The 16,439-nt window shown below is 55.3% G+C and overlaps 5 protein-coding genes across 5 annotated transcripts; 3 read left to right on the top strand and 2 right to left on the bottom strand.

Annotated features, from left to right (window-relative positions):
• The first annotated feature begins 278 nt into the window (after positions 1 to 278).
• On the top strand, positions 279 to 1,733 carry J3D65DRAFT_633084 (uncharacterized protein). Its single transcript, XM_066801089.1, has 2 exons — positions 279 to 1,264; positions 1,321 to 1,733. Exons 1-2 carry the CDS (start codon positions 332 to 334, stop codon positions 1,543 to 1,545), a joined length of 1,158 nt encoding a protein of 385 aa, XP_066653360.1. The 5' UTR covers positions 279 to 331; the 3' UTR covers positions 1,546 to 1,733.
• A 274-nt stretch (positions 1,734 to 2,007) lies between these two features.
• Positions 2,008 to 2,632, top strand: J3D65DRAFT_669984 (ssDNA-binding protein; the record flags this gene model as incomplete). The annotated part of the gene is made up of 3 exons (XM_066803250.1): positions 2,008 to 2,279; positions 2,410 to 2,489; positions 2,559 to 2,632. The coding sequence occupies 3 exons, from the start codon at positions 2,008 to 2,010 to the stop codon at positions 2,630 to 2,632; spliced, it is 426 nt and encodes a 141-aa protein (XP_066653359.1).
• Positions 2,633 to 5,148: 2,516 nt separating this feature from the next.
• J3D65DRAFT_605312 (magnesium transporter NIPA-domain-containing protein) lies at positions 5,149 to 7,819 on the bottom strand (the record flags this gene model as incomplete). The annotated part of the gene is made up of 2 exons (XM_066798346.1): positions 5,149 to 6,803; positions 6,853 to 7,819. 2 exons carry the CDS (start codon positions 7,817 to 7,819, stop codon positions 5,149 to 5,151), a joined length of 2,622 nt encoding a protein of 873 aa, XP_066653358.1.
• Positions 7,820 to 8,075: 256 nt separating this feature from the next.
• Positions 8,076 to 10,136, bottom strand: J3D65DRAFT_633078 (WD repeat protein). Its single transcript, XM_066801088.1, has one exon. It carries the CDS (start codon positions 10,027 to 10,029, stop codon positions 8,278 to 8,280), a length of 1,752 nt encoding a protein of 583 aa, XP_066653357.1. The 5' UTR covers positions 10,030 to 10,136; the 3' UTR covers positions 8,076 to 8,277.
• A 1,186-nt stretch (positions 10,137 to 11,322) lies between these two features.
• On the top strand, positions 11,323 to 13,204 carry J3D65DRAFT_647207 (major facilitator superfamily domain-containing protein; the record flags this gene model as incomplete). Its single annotated transcript, XM_066802331.1, has 2 exons — positions 11,323 to 11,843; positions 11,893 to 13,204. The coding sequence occupies 2 exons, from the start codon at positions 11,323 to 11,325 to the stop codon at positions 13,202 to 13,204; spliced, it is 1,833 nt and encodes a 610-aa protein (XP_066653356.1).
• Between the last annotated feature and the right edge of the window lie 3,235 nt (positions 13,205 to 16,439).

Here is a 16,439-nt window from a genome sequence, read left to right as displayed (position 1 = left end):
AGGTGCGCTATCTCGAATCAGGTTGGTCGACTCACAATCTCCCAAACTCCCAACCTGGCGCGCTTTTTTCGGTACCCATGACCGAATTGAGGTCTGTTGAGATCTCACCTTTTAAAAAGTCCCTTTACAACAAAGAACAACCGGACCTGACTGGAGCCTTACCAACTATTCACGTGCAGACATGTCGACTCGGACACCAGCGAACAAAGAGACAAAGCGATGTCTCACCAAAGATTTCGCCTTCGACCATGCCGCGAGCGATGGCTTTAAACTCGGGCCCCACGCTGATCAAGATACCACGTTTGTTCGGATCAAACGCAGCAACAGTATCATGAACTCGCCAGCGCTCGAGGACGAGGACGACCTGATTTTGCCACTGCAGAATTGCTCGATCAAAGGAACCAAAAAGCCCGACGAATTCGAGGAGACATCGCCAATCAGCAATGACAATGGAACGCCGCTCCTCAGTACTCCTCCATCCAGCGTTGTGCCAGACTCTGTTTCACGCAAGGTTCAGGCCAGCCCTCTAGCTCTCACAACGCCCGCGAGGAAGGTGGCTCGCGACAGATTCATCGCTGGACTTCAAGCGGGAAGCCTCCACGGCTACGACAGGAACTACAAGCAGGGACCCTATGCTCCGTCCGATTCAGAGAGCCCAGTCCCCTCGCTTCCTCCAACTCCTACCAAGTCAAACAGCCACAAAGACTCGCTGGCAGTCTCTGCGGATCACATCACCACGAGAATCACTTTCGATGCCGATGGCGTCACCAGGGATGACCTGCACAGCAAGCCCGCCGAGCAGATTCCAGACAAGCATCGCGCCACGATTGAGACAATGCGACGCGAGTGGGCGGTGGCTGCGCAGCTCGAGGAGCTTCAACAGCAGATTGTGCGCCGTAGAGCGCTACGACGGCCCAAAATCGTGGCATTCCCGGGAGGCAACGTAAAGGGCGGAAGCGCGGAAGAAGAGGCTCGATTTCTAAAAGAGAAAGTGACCAAGGGTAAGATTCACATCATCAACTGCCTGAACTGCGAAATAAAGGGCCTTTCCTGCCCAATCAGGACACCGACGCCTGGCTTTCCCATGTCGAATCGGTACCCGCACTGTCTGAGATGCGAGCGCGCTGGACAGAGCCACTCGTGTCTGACGAGACGGACAGCAACGGACGAAGAGAAGAAAGCAGGAGATTGGCAGGTCAAGCTTTTGCGCACGCGGCACGATGACGATGAGCGGTGGACAGGAAAGTTGAGGCACATGGACGAGGTAAGTAAGCGCCAGCTGCCACTTGGTTCGAGAGGCTAAACCCGTACACTGCACAGCTCTTGACCGCCCACTCTTCCAAGCTCGACGCGCAGTACTTTGCCCCCCTCAATCCGACTCTACTTCCCCAGTCTAATCGCAAGTGGCTGGATCAGCAGCTGCTGGCTGGCTATGGTCTGAGGCCAGCATTCGATGAACCGATGAAGAGATTGGGAGACGAAGAAGCTGACAGTGCCAATTTGGCGCCCTGGATGATGCCAGGCGAGCAGGGGCATGCAAAATAGAGCTTTGGCAGAACATGGATAGATTCTCTGCGGGATTCTCAGAGCGTGGTGTTTGGGAGAGGACAAAGGGTTGCGATGCAATCTCGAGCAAAAGGTGGGACGCTAGGAGGACACTTGTCTGGAGCTCCGAATTTCAAGACAGACTGAGCTGGATCGTCGTAAACGTTTCAGAAGAATAGACTGCAGCCAATTGCTTTTCCGATTCTTGTCAAAATAGATGCATGTCCTGCAAGGTCAAAGGTCACAGGTAGTACCGCATCCCGAGTCAGCCGGCCTTTACGCGGCTGCGACCTCGAGTCATTCGGCGCGTCGGGGTTTTTTGCTCGTCAGCTGTTCTTCCGCACCGTGCGCGTTACGCCAAACCTCATCCACAACTCAAGCTACCCGGCAACCTCTCCCACACTCCATTCGCCTCCAGTCTTCCATCTCCGCATCTCTCTCGCCCAATTCAACCTAATCGCCATGTTCGCCCTCCGCCGCTTCAACACGACCCTTTCGGCGTCCGCCCGCAGCTTCTCGAGCTCTCCGCGCTCGCAGCTCGCCAAGTTCACGCTTGTTGGTCGCCTCGCGCGCGACCCGGAGCTCAGGACGTCTTCCAAGGGCGAGGAATTCATCACGTACTCGATTGCCTGCAGGGACGGCAACAAGGGCAACTCGGAAACCAGCTTCTACAACGTCTCGAGGTTTGGTTTGACCGACGGGCTCAAGAGCCTGTTGCTCAGCTTGCCCAAGGGGTACGTATCTCCATCCCTTCTCGCACAAAAGGCACCCAAATATTGCGCGTGTGACATGCGCGATTTGCCCGCGTCGATGGCACAGATCGTTGGAGGATGAAGCCGCTGAGCGGACGCTGACTGATACCAGGACCCTGGTGCACGTCAGTGCCGACGCTTCGCAAAACAAGAGGGAGGGCGAGACGATCCCGCGCCTGTTGTTGAGGCAGCGTGAGTCAATTCCTCTCAGTCTCGATCATGCATTGGAATCCAAGACTGACTCTTCTCTCCCACTGCCAGGTGACCTGGAGGTCCTGAGCAAGCCGCGCCCCCGCGAAGACCAGCAGGAGCAACAACACGAGTCGCAATTCTAGAGCGGTGGCGGCGACGGCGAAGGCGGGCTCGGATTGGTTTGGCTTGCTTTCGCGAGCGAGCGGCTTTCGAGCATGCCACGGTCGCGACGCGTGCGCGTCAGTCTGAGCTAGGTACCCACCACCTGCTTTGATCTCTCGCAACTGCCTGGATGTGTGGCTACGCACGTGTATCCATGGACACATACATTGTCTAGACGCCGATACCCGACATGACCAACGAACAAGCAAGCAAGCTGTATCTCTCCTCTCTTCTCTCCGGACTTCTGAGATGCGTCCGGGTTGCTCGCGGCGACTCGGCAAGATTGGACTGACTTGATTTCGGGGCGTGGATTGCGCAGTTCTGCCATTGCGAATGGGAGACGGAGCTTTATGGACGGATGTGGATGCCACAGTAAAGGACGGACGACGCGAGGTACACACGGAAATGCGAGAAAAGCGAGGGCGCTACTTTTGGCTTGCTGTATTCTTTTCACACTCTGCTTCTTGTCTGATTGACGGCGATGGTCTTGCTTGTATGTTTGCTTGGTCTGCTTTCGTAGGCTCTAGGCGCTATGCGCACGTCAATGGTTTTTCTCTTCTGACCCTGTGGTGCTCAACATATTCTTGCTTGATTTTTCTGCTGACACGATTTGCTGAGCATCTCGTCAGACTATGTTCCTAGCCGTCAACGACTGACTGGGTGTGCCGACATCATCAAATTGTGGCAGGCATGCAGGCACCATTTGCCGTTCATGTGAACAAGATGGTGAAACGGACAGGCTCAGCCTCAGCCTGTCTTTACACATGACTCCTACAGCGGGTATCGAAACAAATGAATGCTTCCTGGATCTGGCCGCAGCAATGAATGACTGCTTCTTGAGCGTTACTTTAGTAGTGCATGAATGCTCCTTAGACACAGCCATGGCAGTCGACAAATTCTCCCTGCGTGTAGCCGTAGCAGCGAATGGATGCTCCCTAAATCTGGCTGCAGCAATGAACGACTGCTGCTTAAGCATAGCTATAGCAATGAGTGCCTGAATGCTCCTTAGGCACAGCCATGGTAGTCAACGAATGCTCCATGCATGTGGCTGTAGCAGTTAACGAATGCTCCCTAGATCTAGCTACAGCAGTAAGTGAATACTCCTAAAATGTAGCTGTAGCAGCAAATGAATGCTCCCTAGACGCACATATGTTAACAGGTCTTGTTCCTTTCGACACCAACTAATGCTCCTCACTTTCATTTCCCGCGATACTTCCCCTGCGTCAGCACTTGCCTATGATGATGAACACCCACATAAGTGTACGTCAGCGCACAGTGCTATTCAGTGAATGACACGCTAGCAATCTTCATCACAGCAAAATGCTACACAGCACCACATCTACATGTAGAGAAGTAACCTAGGAGAAAAAGTAAAGGTGAGTGAGACATGGCCAAACAAGCCAAAAAGACAGCCACAAAAGTAGCAGGTTTTAGAGGCTCATTACCGCGACCGCCCAGTCAAGGTGTGCCTGTGCAGCTAGGCTTGTCTGCAAAGACAGGAGCAGACTGTGCTTGGTTAGAAGACGAACATGCGGCGCGAGGGCAGGTCTTTATACTCCGCGACGGTGGCGATGTCGGCGACGATGACGCATGCCCTTCTCACATGTCTGTTTATCACCCGCTGCATCAGGGGCATACGGTTGCTGTGAATTTAAGCAGACGGCTGTAGCCTCCTGTGACTCCTGCGTACGTGGGTATATAAGCCGCCGCCTGCGCCGGCTAACTCTCTACAGTAGATGCACCCGGTGAGTCAATTTGGCATGCGGGAGCACTTGATGAGCACTGCTGGTGGTGTAAGTTGTAACTACGGAAAAGTTGTGCATGTCTGTGTTGTCTGTGACCCGCGGAGCTAGAAGTGTGTGGTTAAGTTATGGACGGTGTTGTCTTACGTAGATGGCGATATTTAAGATTATAGTGGAGATGATGGAGAGGCTCGTCACCTGCTTAAGGAGTTCCAGTGCAGTAGAAGGTCAAGAAGCCAGGCTGGGCCAGACCAGATGGCCAGCGGCTCGTTTGATACACGTATATGTACAGAAGGCGCCTACCTCTCTTTCCCACCCTCTCCTTCTCTGACCGTGCAAGTACTGTGAATCTACCGCTCTCATTGCACGCAAGCAAAGCAGGCAAGTAGTTGGCAGACAAGCAGGCAGGCAGATGTAGTTGTATGTACAATCCGACAGGTGAGCTCAAAAGACAGACGGCAGACCAGCAAAGGAGGACGAGGAGGATATGAGAAAAGCAAACCAACGCCCAACCGACCTAGACAGACGCCAAACTGACAAAAGGAAAACAAGGAAAGACGGAACGAGAATTCATCGAATAAAAACGAAAAGCATAGTCTATGAAAAAAGAACGACGGCCCAAGCGCTTGCCAAAAGTCAAATTTCCCAATCAAACTACTCCAGCGCTGATATCCATGCATGTACGTCACGTCTTGTACTACGAATCCGATCACCACAGCAGCTGCCATCACCTGCGACAGCCGGCTAGCTAGCTACTATGGCTCCGTCTGCGCCCTGGTTGCCGACGGTTTCGGCCTTCTTCCGTCCACCACATCCTCGTCCTCGATCACTTCGGTGTTGCGCGATGGAGGCGTCGCCGCCCCGCTCGACGATGGTTTGGGCTCGCGGCTGCGAACGCGCTGCAGCAAGGCCCCGAGCGGATTGCTCGCGCTGCGGCCTCTGCCTCTCTTCGCTGACACAGCAGAGGCGTTGGGCGTGACAGTGCCGCTGGCGCCCGCGCTCACGCTTCCACCGCCGCTGACGATGCTGGCTTCGAGGCTTGCGCTACCGCGGCGGCCACCAACGCTGCTACCGTTCTCCTCCGCCGTCATGGCCAGTGAGTCAAACACGGCCAAGCTGCGCCGGCGCCCTGGCCGGCTAGTGCTGCGCCTGACAAAGGTGTTGTTGTCTGCGGGATCACCGCGTGGGCCCGCGACAGCACCTACGCCCGACCCCCCAAGCCAGCCACCAAAAGATCCGAGGAGCTCGCCCCGCTCGCGAGTGTTGCGACGAGGCCGCTCCAAGGAGCCGATGGGCAAACTACGCATCTCGACGCCTTTGCGCAGCGAATCAGCGACGATCGCGCTGAGGCCACCCGAGAGCGGGCTTGTCAGAGGCCCTGGCAAAAGGCTACCGATAGAACCACGCTTGAATGGGCGTCCAGTCGAGGGTGTCCCGGGGGTGGCTCGCTCGTTCTGGGTGGCCGGCGTCTGTTTCGCAGGACTCGGGCTTGGTGTACGTTGGGATTTTGATGGAGTTGGGGCCGTGAGCGCAGAGGGATGTCTTGGTGTCTGTGGGCGAGCATTTTCTCCGGAGACTGCGAGGTCGCCATTGTTTGTGTCCAGTTTGCGAGTCTCCTTGGGGCCGAGGGTCTGGGCTTCAGAGGGAAGAATTGGAGCGGACGTGGTAGCATGCAACAGAGGAGGTTCATTCTGCGCAGTTGAGATGGAGGAAACCAAAGACTCTGATGCCCAGGGGTTGCGAGTGAGAGTCTCGTCCTCGTCGTCGTATTCAATTGCGGCCGGCGTGTTAAAGGCCGGGGTATTGGAGGCTGTGACGGCTTGCGATGGAACCTCGGCGGACAGCATAATAGCAGGGGTTGTGAGTCGGTGCATGGAAGGACGACGGTGGTGGGATACGGACATGGAAGACGGATGTTCTTGCTCATGGTCTGCCGAAGATGGTCGTCTCGAGGAGTGCTTCGCGAAGCTGGGGTCGTACGCTACTACATCGTCGTCGTACTCTTCTCCTTCTGCAAGGCGAATGGCGTGCTCGCGTTCAAGGTCGCGGTCCTGTTCGACGTCTTCCTCGTCCCCGCGTGGCCGGCCAGTGGTGATGATCCACACTCCCGAAAAGGTCAAAGCGCAGCCGCCGATGAACTTGCCGGCGTCACTGCCAGTGGTACGTTCAAAGTCGCGATAGAGGACGGCAGAACCCAGAATGACAGAAAGAGTAAACATGACGAATTGGGTGGGGATAACTTGGGTGGCGTCGAAGCGCTGCAGGGCTTGGTTGAGGTACTTGATCTGCATGATGGCCGTGGCAGCGAGAATGCCGACCATGACATAGGTCATAGGAAAGGTGAGAGCGCGGAAGAGGGTATATGACAACATAGATGCTACACCCTTTGTGGAAAGAGCTGTATAGGCACCTATGAGGGATTAGCAGTTTCTTTGAGTTCCTGAGTAACAGTCTCTTACCAAACAAGCCGACGAGGCCTAGGTCTATGAAAATGCTCTTGCGGCCATATTTCTTGCTTGCAAACATCAACGTGATGATCAAGAAGATGGTGATGCCCAGATACGTCTCGAACTCCCAAGTCTTGATGAGTTGCCAAATCTCATCCGGACCAAGCTTTGGGTTGTTGTCATTGGCGGACAATACGACCGTCACAACGCCGCCTATGGAAATCAAGACGCCAGCCAAGTCTCTCATGCGAAAGGGCTCTTTGAGCATGAAGGGCGCAATGATACAATTTGATATCAGGGCCACCACTCCAAGCGGAGAAACAATGGACGCAGGCGCAAAACCGTATGCCAGGAAATTTCCGGCCTCGCCGACCGTCATGAGCACGATGCCAAGCCACCAGTAGGGGCTGCTCAGGTAGGATGCTTTTTTCTTTGGATGGCGCAGCGCTTCTGCCTGGTCTTCTAGCGATGAGTCCGACTCTTCGCCCTCGCCCGAAGTGGAGTCTTGGTCGATACTGCTGCGATCGTATCCATGGCTGTCGGAAAGCAAAGGATCGGATTCTTGTGCTTCGTCTGCGACTTTCCAGTCCGGTCTTGGTATGCTCCCTGTACTGCCGCGAGGTTTCCGTTTTGCCTTGGCATACTTTCGTCCAGCAATTTGGGGGCTGCCTTTCTGGCTTACTCGTCGGTGTTGGTTGGCTTCGCGCGCAAGTCGTAGGTGGGCGTATTTTTGCGTGTTGAGTGCAAAAGATATGAGAATATTGCCCACGATGGCCGTCACGATGCCGATGAGGGAGGCCCAGTCACCACTATGATCTCCTTCATCGCCGGGCTTGTCCAAAAATGCGAAGCGCGGTCTCGTCGGGAGCGGTGATGCAGGATTCGGGTTGACGTAATAAGGAGTCGATGCAGCGAGCGAGGCGAGAGTGACTGCGGAGGCGTCTTGCAGCGGCCGTTGCGCCGCGGTTGGTATTATCATGCCGGAGGCGGAGGGCGAGAGGTGGTTGCGTGGAAGGTTGGCGACGTGTTTGTCGCGGAGCGCCGGGGATGCTTTTTTACGGATGGCGGGGCGGCGCGCGGAGGGCGATGGCGGGTCAAGGCGAAGAATGCAAAGGATTCATGAGTCTAGCGGCGGCGAGTGTTGGACTCGAAGGCCATGCTCGACAGGCCCTCTGCGGACCTGTGCCAACGTACAGAAGGGGAGAGGGTGGGTGGGTGGAGGATGAAGTTGAGTTGGGCCAGCCAGCAGGGTAGAGTCCCGGTCTTGGGTTGAGCACATGGAGAAGCAGGGATCCGCCTAGGCAAGCCATCTCCGCCCGTCCAACGCCCAGACTCTCAACTGCACCCCGACTATCGAAAAATAGCTTTTCATGTCTATCGACGGGTATCATTTCTACTGCTCCGCATGCCCCTTTTGTCATATACTTAAAACTGCCTTTACCACCGCTTTCCCGCTTCTTTTTGCAACCGCTTCGCCTTGGGTTCTTCCTCCTCCGCCTCATCATCACTCAGCTCCCTAAAAATCGGCTTGGGTTGCGTCTCCTTCCATGCCGCAGTAAATACCGGATCTTCCTTGGCCTTCTCCGCATATTTGAGCAGAGCCTCCCGTGGATCCTCCTCGCGCATGGAACTGAGAGGAATATTTTTGCGAATGTGCTCTTCGTCCGGCTGATTTTTGGAGAATGGCGTTGCCAGTGGAATGTGCGGCCTCCTTGGATCGCGCGACCTGCCCGACGCTGTGAGTCCGACATTTGGATGCCGAGCCGAAAAGCTGGTGGCCGATTGCGAGCCCGGAGCGACAATGCTGTCGGCCGAGACACCTTGCGAAAGATCCATGGTCATGGTCGGGTCATCGTCAATGTGCCGCCGCTTTGGCGCTCTCTTCATGACCGACACGGCACCTTGTTGCGACTTGTCGGGATTGTAGAGGACATGCGTCTCCGCGTTGGCCGAGCCCGTTATAATCTGGTTTAGCCGCTCGTGCCACTGGACAGTGATGAGGGGGGAGCCTGGTGTCACGGGTGTAACGAGGACTGGCCTCAACGTCGCGGCTTGCAAAATGTGCAAATGTCCGGTATCCGACCCGGTAATCACGTACATGCCGTCCGGAGAAAACTTGATGTTTGAAGTCGGGTATTGGGTCGAGGTCGAGTTGTGCGCCACTGTAATCAGGGGCTTCGTAAACTTGCGAGTATCCCAGAGCTTGATGGTATCGTCTCCGCCGCGCGTGACTACCATCCTGCCGTCGCGACTAATGTCGATTCCGCTGATCCAGGTGCCTGGGGTGTGCGCTTCCTTTGCTTCTGCCGTCGGACGCCAGGCAGGTGTATAGCCACGCCACATGATCAGGGTACCATCAAGGGCAGCTGCCACGAGCGTGTTGTTGTTCTCCTCGCCAGCGGCCCAAGCAACCGCAGTCATCCGTGTCCGACCCCCTGACCCAGCAGCTTTTGATTTGTAGACAATGACCTCCTTTTGTGTCCTCTTGTTGTTCACATCCCAGATGCGAAGCGTACTGTCTGTACCAGCTGTAATACACCAATCTGGATTCGTCGGATGCCACGTCCCAGTGGTGACCTCGGAAATGTGGCCCTTGGTATTGTTCAAGTCTCGGAGGTACATGTCGCCTTTGATAAATTCGGTGATGATTTCTCCGTCCCTGTTGAATATTCTTGGTTGTGATGTTGCGCTGATGACGAGCAGCTGGCTGGCATTGTTTGGATTGTACTCGACGTGGTGAACAGGATGGGATTCAACGTTGGTGGATTGCTTGGTCGCGGTAGGGTCGACCGATTTGAATGCGCGAATGGTGGTCGGCGTCATGCTGGAAAAGTCGTGAAGTTTGATGTTGCAGTCGTTGGACCCCGTAATCACACGATTGCCAACTCGGTCGAGAGCTATGGTCGTCACGGCTTTTTCGTGTGTTTTCATGACCATTTCGTGAGAAACTGGAAACTCGTCCCCATCGTCGTCACTGTCGTCATCGTCGTCACTACCGTCGGAGCTCGAAGATCCAGGATCGGTTTGATTTGCTGGCGGAACTTCAGGCTGATCTCTCTTGGAGCGGTTGAGTTGCGCCTCGACATTGGCAGTGCGCTGTTGCTTGCCGAATTCGCTGGCACCAAGGAAGCTTTTCAGGGCTTCTTCGTCAACGCCAAAATGATCGACTTCGACGTCGTCACCTGCCATGTTGCTGAATCGGGGCGGTGTTGTGGCGGGGAGGGTGGAGTTGGTGGCACCAGTCGAGGTTGAAGCGCGTCAAGCTGAGGTGGACGTGGACCGGCCAGGGACTCGCGCGTGTGGTCCGTGCGAGGAGAATCTCCAACTCGTGCTCCCGTCCGGCGATAAGCTGCCATGTCCGTGTCGACTCACTTCAACTCCGTTTCTTTTCAGACAGCCCCATTCCTTTTCTTTTTCTCCATCCTATCTTTGGGCTCATAACACGCGGTTGAACCATTCTACCGTCTTCACGCCGTCCTTGATGCGCCTGTCATGCCGCCATATCTTGCGCCGGTCCGGTCTCCTACTCGCCGCCATCATTACTAATGATGTCAGATGCGCCATCTACGCACTCCTCACTGACCGGACGAGCTTGATATCATGGCCCTCATTTGAGACGCTAAGCTCACGACGTTGATTGAACGAATCTCAAGGCGTCACGCTGCACGTTTTTTTGTCAAAACCTCGACTAAATGCATCTACGCTAGAGAACACCAAAAGAAAGGAACAAAGGCTGCCCGGCAAGGATGCGGGTCGAATTGCCAAAACAAGCAACACCAGCAAACTTCCGTGACGGCTCTGCAGTACTACCATAGGCCGCCCTGACCATCTCCCAGGCCTGCCACTAAGGTGCTTGAAGACGCATCTGTAACTGCCGCCGCCCAACGCCCTCACCGCACTTACTGCAAGCATATCGCGCACAAAGACATTCGTCTCACATTAGTAATGCCTCCAGACTTGGCAGAAATGAAAATCGGATTTCCAACAAGCATAGCGTTCGTCCGTTCAAATAGGTCCCCTGGAGAATTTGGATCCGCCATGTCGCCAGTTTAGCGCTGACGTAGGACCAGTTCGACCGCCCTTCAGCCCGATTGGTAATCCCAGTAAACGAATCGGAGAGCCGCATTCGTTTCGCTCAAGCCTGCCACATATGCGCACATGGGCTTGCAAGTCATGGTCGATTATTAACGTGCTCTGGTTCCCGAGCAGCATGCTTTCCTAGTGCATCTTTACCGACTGAAAGCCATGCTTAGCGGGCCATTGCAGCATGCAGCGTGCTTGGCTCACTATGTCGCAACATCCAAAGCTATGACTGTCTTTCTTGACGCTTACATTTACAAGGGATAGTTCCGCCGGATTTTGTGCTCCCCAAACGCCAAAGCCCGATCTGCCATTGAGTATAATTGACTACAGTGCTTCCCATCTGGAGCCATGACCGCTTCAAACAATACTCCATCCATCCAGGAGAACACTGCTTCGAAAATGTCGGACCTCATCAGAGACGCACCAATCGGGCAGCTCATTCGCTACTTCTCCCGCAACAAGCTACTACAATACCCAGAGGAGAGGGCAGACTACCAACTGCCTCCAAGCTACTCTGCCAAACGAGTGTCTTTCCTCGACAAGTCCTACGCAACAGATGTCGAATCCACACCAGCAAGCCCAGACCTCGACAAGGGTGTAGAAGAGAGAAAGTCGTCAGACTCAGAGGGCGAAGAGACGGACGCGGACAAGTTTGCGTCAGATGCTTCCATCCGCTCTCGCGACCCCAGCCTCAAGAGGTCGACCTCGGGCATAGAAAAAGTCGAGTCTCGGAATACTCCTCAAGCAGACCTTGAACGACAAGCAACGACCGCAGACCTGGAAAAAACACGAAGCCAACCAATCAAGCCACAAAAGCTCGACGACGGAACGATATTGATTGATTGGTATGACGAAGATGATCCTGCCAACCCTCAAAACTGGACCTTTCGCAAAAAAGCCTTTGCGGCATTCCAGATATAGTAAGCTCCTCTACGCTCTCCATTGGGACAGCTTCTCACCGCGCAACAGTATCTACACCCTCGCAGTATACATGGGCTCCGCCATCTATGCTCCCAGTGAGGAGGGCGTCATGGAAGCCTTCGGAGTTTCAATCCAAGCATCTGCTCTGGGCCTCTCCATGTACGTGCTTGCCTATGGCGTAGGCCCCCTGGTATGGTCACCGCTGTCCGAGATACCCTTCATCGGTCGCAATCCGCCCTACCTCATCACCTTCGGCATCTTCGTCATACTCCTCGTCCCGGCCGCGCTGGCGCCAAACTTCGACACACTCATTGCCATGCGCTTCTTGCTCGGTTTCTTCGGCAGCCCGTGTCTCGCAACCGGCGGCGCAAGTCTGCAGGACATGTATAGCTTCATCAAGCTGCCGTACGTGCTGAGCCTGTGGGCGCTGGCAGCAACCTGTGGGCCGGCCCTGGGCCCCATCATCTCGGGTTTCAGCGTGGCAGCCGAGAACTGGCGATGGTCGCAGTGGGAGCTGCTGTGGCTGGCGGGGCCCACCTGGATCGTCATGTTCCTATGCCTGCCCGAGACCTCGGGGTCCACGATTCTGCTGAGGCGCGCAGAGAGGCTGCGCCGCACCACGGGCAACCGCAGCTTCAAGTCCCAATCGGAGATCGACCAGGCGGCCATGACGGTCAACGACGTGGTGGTTGAGGCGCTGTGGCGGCCGATGCAGCTGATGCTGCTCGACCCGTCGATTGCCTTCACGGCCATCTACGTCGCCCTGGTCTACGGCATCTACTACTCCTTCTTCGAGGCGTTCCCGCTCGTCTACATCGAAATATACCACATGACGCTGGGCACCATGGGGCTGACGTTCCTGTCCATCACCGTGGGCGTGGTGCTCGCCCTCGCCGTCTACTGGCCGTACATCTACTTCGTGGTCGAGCCCGAGATCCGGCAGCACGGCCTGGGCGCCCCGGAGCGCCGCCTCATCCCAGCGCTCGTCGTCTGCTTCCTGTGCCCCATCGGGCTGTTCCTGTTCGGCTGGACGGCGCGTGCCAGCATACACTGGATCGTGTCCGTCATCGGCGTGGGCGTCTTCACCGTCGGCGTCTTCCTCCTCATCCAGTGCGTCTTCCTGTACCTGCCCCTGTCGTACCCGCAGTACGCCGCCAGCCTCTTTGCTGGCAACGACTTCTTGCGCTCCGCCGTCGCGGCCGGCGCGATCCACTTTGCCCGCCCGCTCTTCAACAACCTGGGCATCGGTCCTGGTGTCAGCTTGCTGGCGGCTTTTACCGTCGTCTGCTGCGGAGGCATCTATGTGCTGTTCTTCTACGGCGACAAGTTGAGGGCGAGGAGCCGCTTCACTGTCAAGTAGACGTTGCGAGTTTTCAGGGGTCGAAGGGAAGGTTCGAGTGATGTGAAGAGACCAGAGAGAATGATAAGAGGTGGACAAGAGGTAGACACGCGTCTTTCAGGGACTAATGATTTTCTTTTGTCGGGTTTTCAGGCAAGTGCAAGGAGTCTGGCGTCGCATGTCCAGGGGGATGAGCCTATGAGACTGACGAAGCGAATGAATAGAAGGAGTCTCGCAAACTATATGTATAGTCGATAGACAAAATACTTAATATGGGATTGAACGCACAAGGAATTTGATGAAGGTGACTTGCTTGATTTTGGGAGGTGACTGGGCTTGACCATGCGCTTGAATCTCCGATAAACCGTAGAGCGTTCACTTTCAAACGACGCCTCTCGTCTGTCTCCCGGTGACTCTCTCTATTACCTCCTACCTGAATGAAACGATTCCTTCTCGCGTTTCCGCCACCTCCAACATAAAGCCTGGCGGTAGTAAAACGAGTAGCAGAGACAGACAGCACAATACAAAGATCAATAAATTCCCCCCGTCCCCAACACCTATCCCGCTAATTCCTTCTCTCGTTTCCCTCCCCGCAGCCCTCTTCTTTTCTCCTCTTTCATGACGCACCTCCGAGACGCACACGGCCTGCGAACGCAAACCCAGCAGCATCAACGATTAGTAGACCTGGTCGCGAGTGATTAGTATGCCTTCGTTCGTCCGTTCGTATTGTGACCGCCCGCGTCATGATGATTACTACCCATTCCATGGCAAGAGACGACGAGCACGTGTATCTATGTAATCAAGAAACAACAAGCCTTTTGGAGGCCCCCCATATTTGTCGTTCGTCATCCATGTGCTGCTCACTCTTCTATACTGACTGCTTCTTCTTCCTCCTAGCCCGTCCGCTGGTCCGCCGACAGTCTGCCCGCCTATTCGTCTTTTGGTCGCGGCGCCCATCTACGTCCGTACATATCGGCCTGGCCACCAGCCCACGTACGACGTGCACGTATATCTATGTAATCAAGAAACAACAAGCCTTTTGGAGGCCCCCCCCACATTTGTCGTTCGTCATCCATGTGCTGCTCACTCGTCTATACTGACTGCTTCTTCTTCTTCTTCATCTTCTTCCTCCTAGCCCGTCCGCTGGCTGGTCCGCCGACAGTTTTGCCCGTCTGCCTGTTCGCCAGTCCGTCCTTTTTGTGGTACGTACACGTCTGCCTGCCCCACCAGCCCATGCATGTCACGCGCGGCTCGCCGTGTCCGCGGCAGACACTCACTCACTCACGCACTCACGCACCTCGTGTGTGCAAAAGTGACGCCCGCGTGGGTCCGCAGACGTGATGTTGCGGCGCTACAGCCGCTGGCGTCATCGTCATCACCGTCATCAATGTCAATGACAAACAGCGTTGGCGAAATGCGGCAAAGACAGCAGAAGACGATTGGGTGGATGAATGGATGGGCTGGCTTTGGGACGAAAAATGACCCGAGACACGTCCATGCCATGCCATACCGTACCATCCATCCATCCATCCACTAGGCCTGTATGTACAGCAGTCAGAACGTCCGTCGGACATCGGCGTCTCGGCGTCTCAGTATCAGTATCAGCATCGGCAACGGCGTCGGCGCGGCGCGGCGACGCAGCGGAGAAGCAGCGGGAGAAAAGGTGAGGCAAGCAAGCAAGTTTGGCTAGCTGGCTGGCTGGCTGGCTGGCTACCGTAGCTGCGGACAGCCCAAGAGGAGGAGGAGGAGGAGGAGGAGGAGGGGCGGAGTGGTAAATCTGATTGATCGTTGGACGGGCAAGATTGATATGTGGCTAAATGCATCCGTTCTGGGCTGCATTAGCCTCGTTTGTTAGCATCTTGGTACTGTATGCATGTGTAGTCTGAGTAGTTCGAGAAGGGCGGGCAAGCAAGCGGGAAAAAGGAGTGCGGTGTGCAGTGTGACGCGCGGTGTCTTGATCTGAAGTCCGCCAGCCAGCCAGCCGGGAATAACGAATGAATATAGGTGGAAGAAAAAAGATGTCTTGCATACATGTGGACGCGGCACTGACGTCCGGACCTATCACCACCGCCATGAGTAGGGCTGCATACCTACCTAGCCAACGTAGCTAGCTGTTTAGCTCCGTACCCCGCTGCTGCTGCTGGCTGCGTGGCAAGGCGCATACATCGTGCGTGCGTGCGTACGTAGATGGAAAATGTATGTGGGCAAGACAAGGTAGGTATGTCAGTAGTAGTAAGGTATGTACGCAGCTAAGTCGACAGCTGTCCACCCACCCATCCATCCATCCATACATCCATCTATCACAGGCAGTCCAAGAAGAACAAAAAGCTGCCACCCACCATGCCTTGGCGCTGCCTTAGCCCACCGCAGCCGGCCGGCGGATAAGCGGCACCCGCAGGCCCCGGACGGTCGACCGACGTCCGCGTCTATCGCGGCTAGCGCTGTCATTGCCCGGGCCGCTGTAGGTAGCTACATCGCATACCTTACCTTGCCATCGACACTGCATGTATGTAGCTAATGAACAGCTGCCTGGGTCAGCTTGATTGCTTTGGCCGCTTGTGTGTGCGCGCGCGGATTGATTGGCGGACAGCACATGGCGAATGAGGTAAGAGAAGAGGAGAGAGAGAGAGAGAGAGAGAGAGAGAGAGAGAGAGAGAGAGGAAGAGAGAGACGCTTGAATCCTTGTTGTTTGGTTTCTTCGCACACTTCGCAGGCGAATAGGATGGTTGAAGCACCACACACACACAGACACACACACACACACACACACGCATCACACACTGCCATCATGTCGTTGTTCAAGGCGTCACGCGCTTGCTTGCTTGTCGTATCTACGGTAGGTGCTTGCTTGGTTGGTTTGACCAAAGAAAGGCCTGATGCTCGCCTCGACCAGGATGGTTCGGGGTGTTTCTTTGCATTTAGCTTTTTGCGAGGCGATGCTTTTTTCGACTTTGTTGGAACGGAACGCTCTGCAAAAATCATGATGCGCTGCGCATGTACGCCGTGCCGTGTCATCATCATCCTGCAAATCCTACAATACGGGTACCGCGAAACTATTCGCCAGATGCCAAAACCGCAGCAAAAGGAAAGCAGCGTAGCGTGTGAACCTTGCAAATGTACTGTCCACGTCACTAACCGTGCTTCATGAACCAACAATGTAGAGCTTTTGGTGTGCCCAATCCACGCATGCCCAGTTTACTTCTTCGTCGTACACGTTATCCCTTTTCAAACATCGTCACACTGCTCGGGTGGCAGA

The sequence above is a fragment of the Phyllosticta citribraziliensis genome, assembly GCF_038025025.1.
Source record: "Phyllosticta citribraziliensis strain CPC 17464 chromosome Unknown J3D65scaffold_9, whole genome shotgun sequence".
Lineage (NCBI taxonomy): Eukaryota > Fungi > Ascomycota > Dothideomycetes > Botryosphaeriales > Phyllostictaceae > Phyllosticta > Phyllosticta citribraziliensis.
This window is presented reverse-complemented; position numbering and strand designations above follow the sequence as displayed.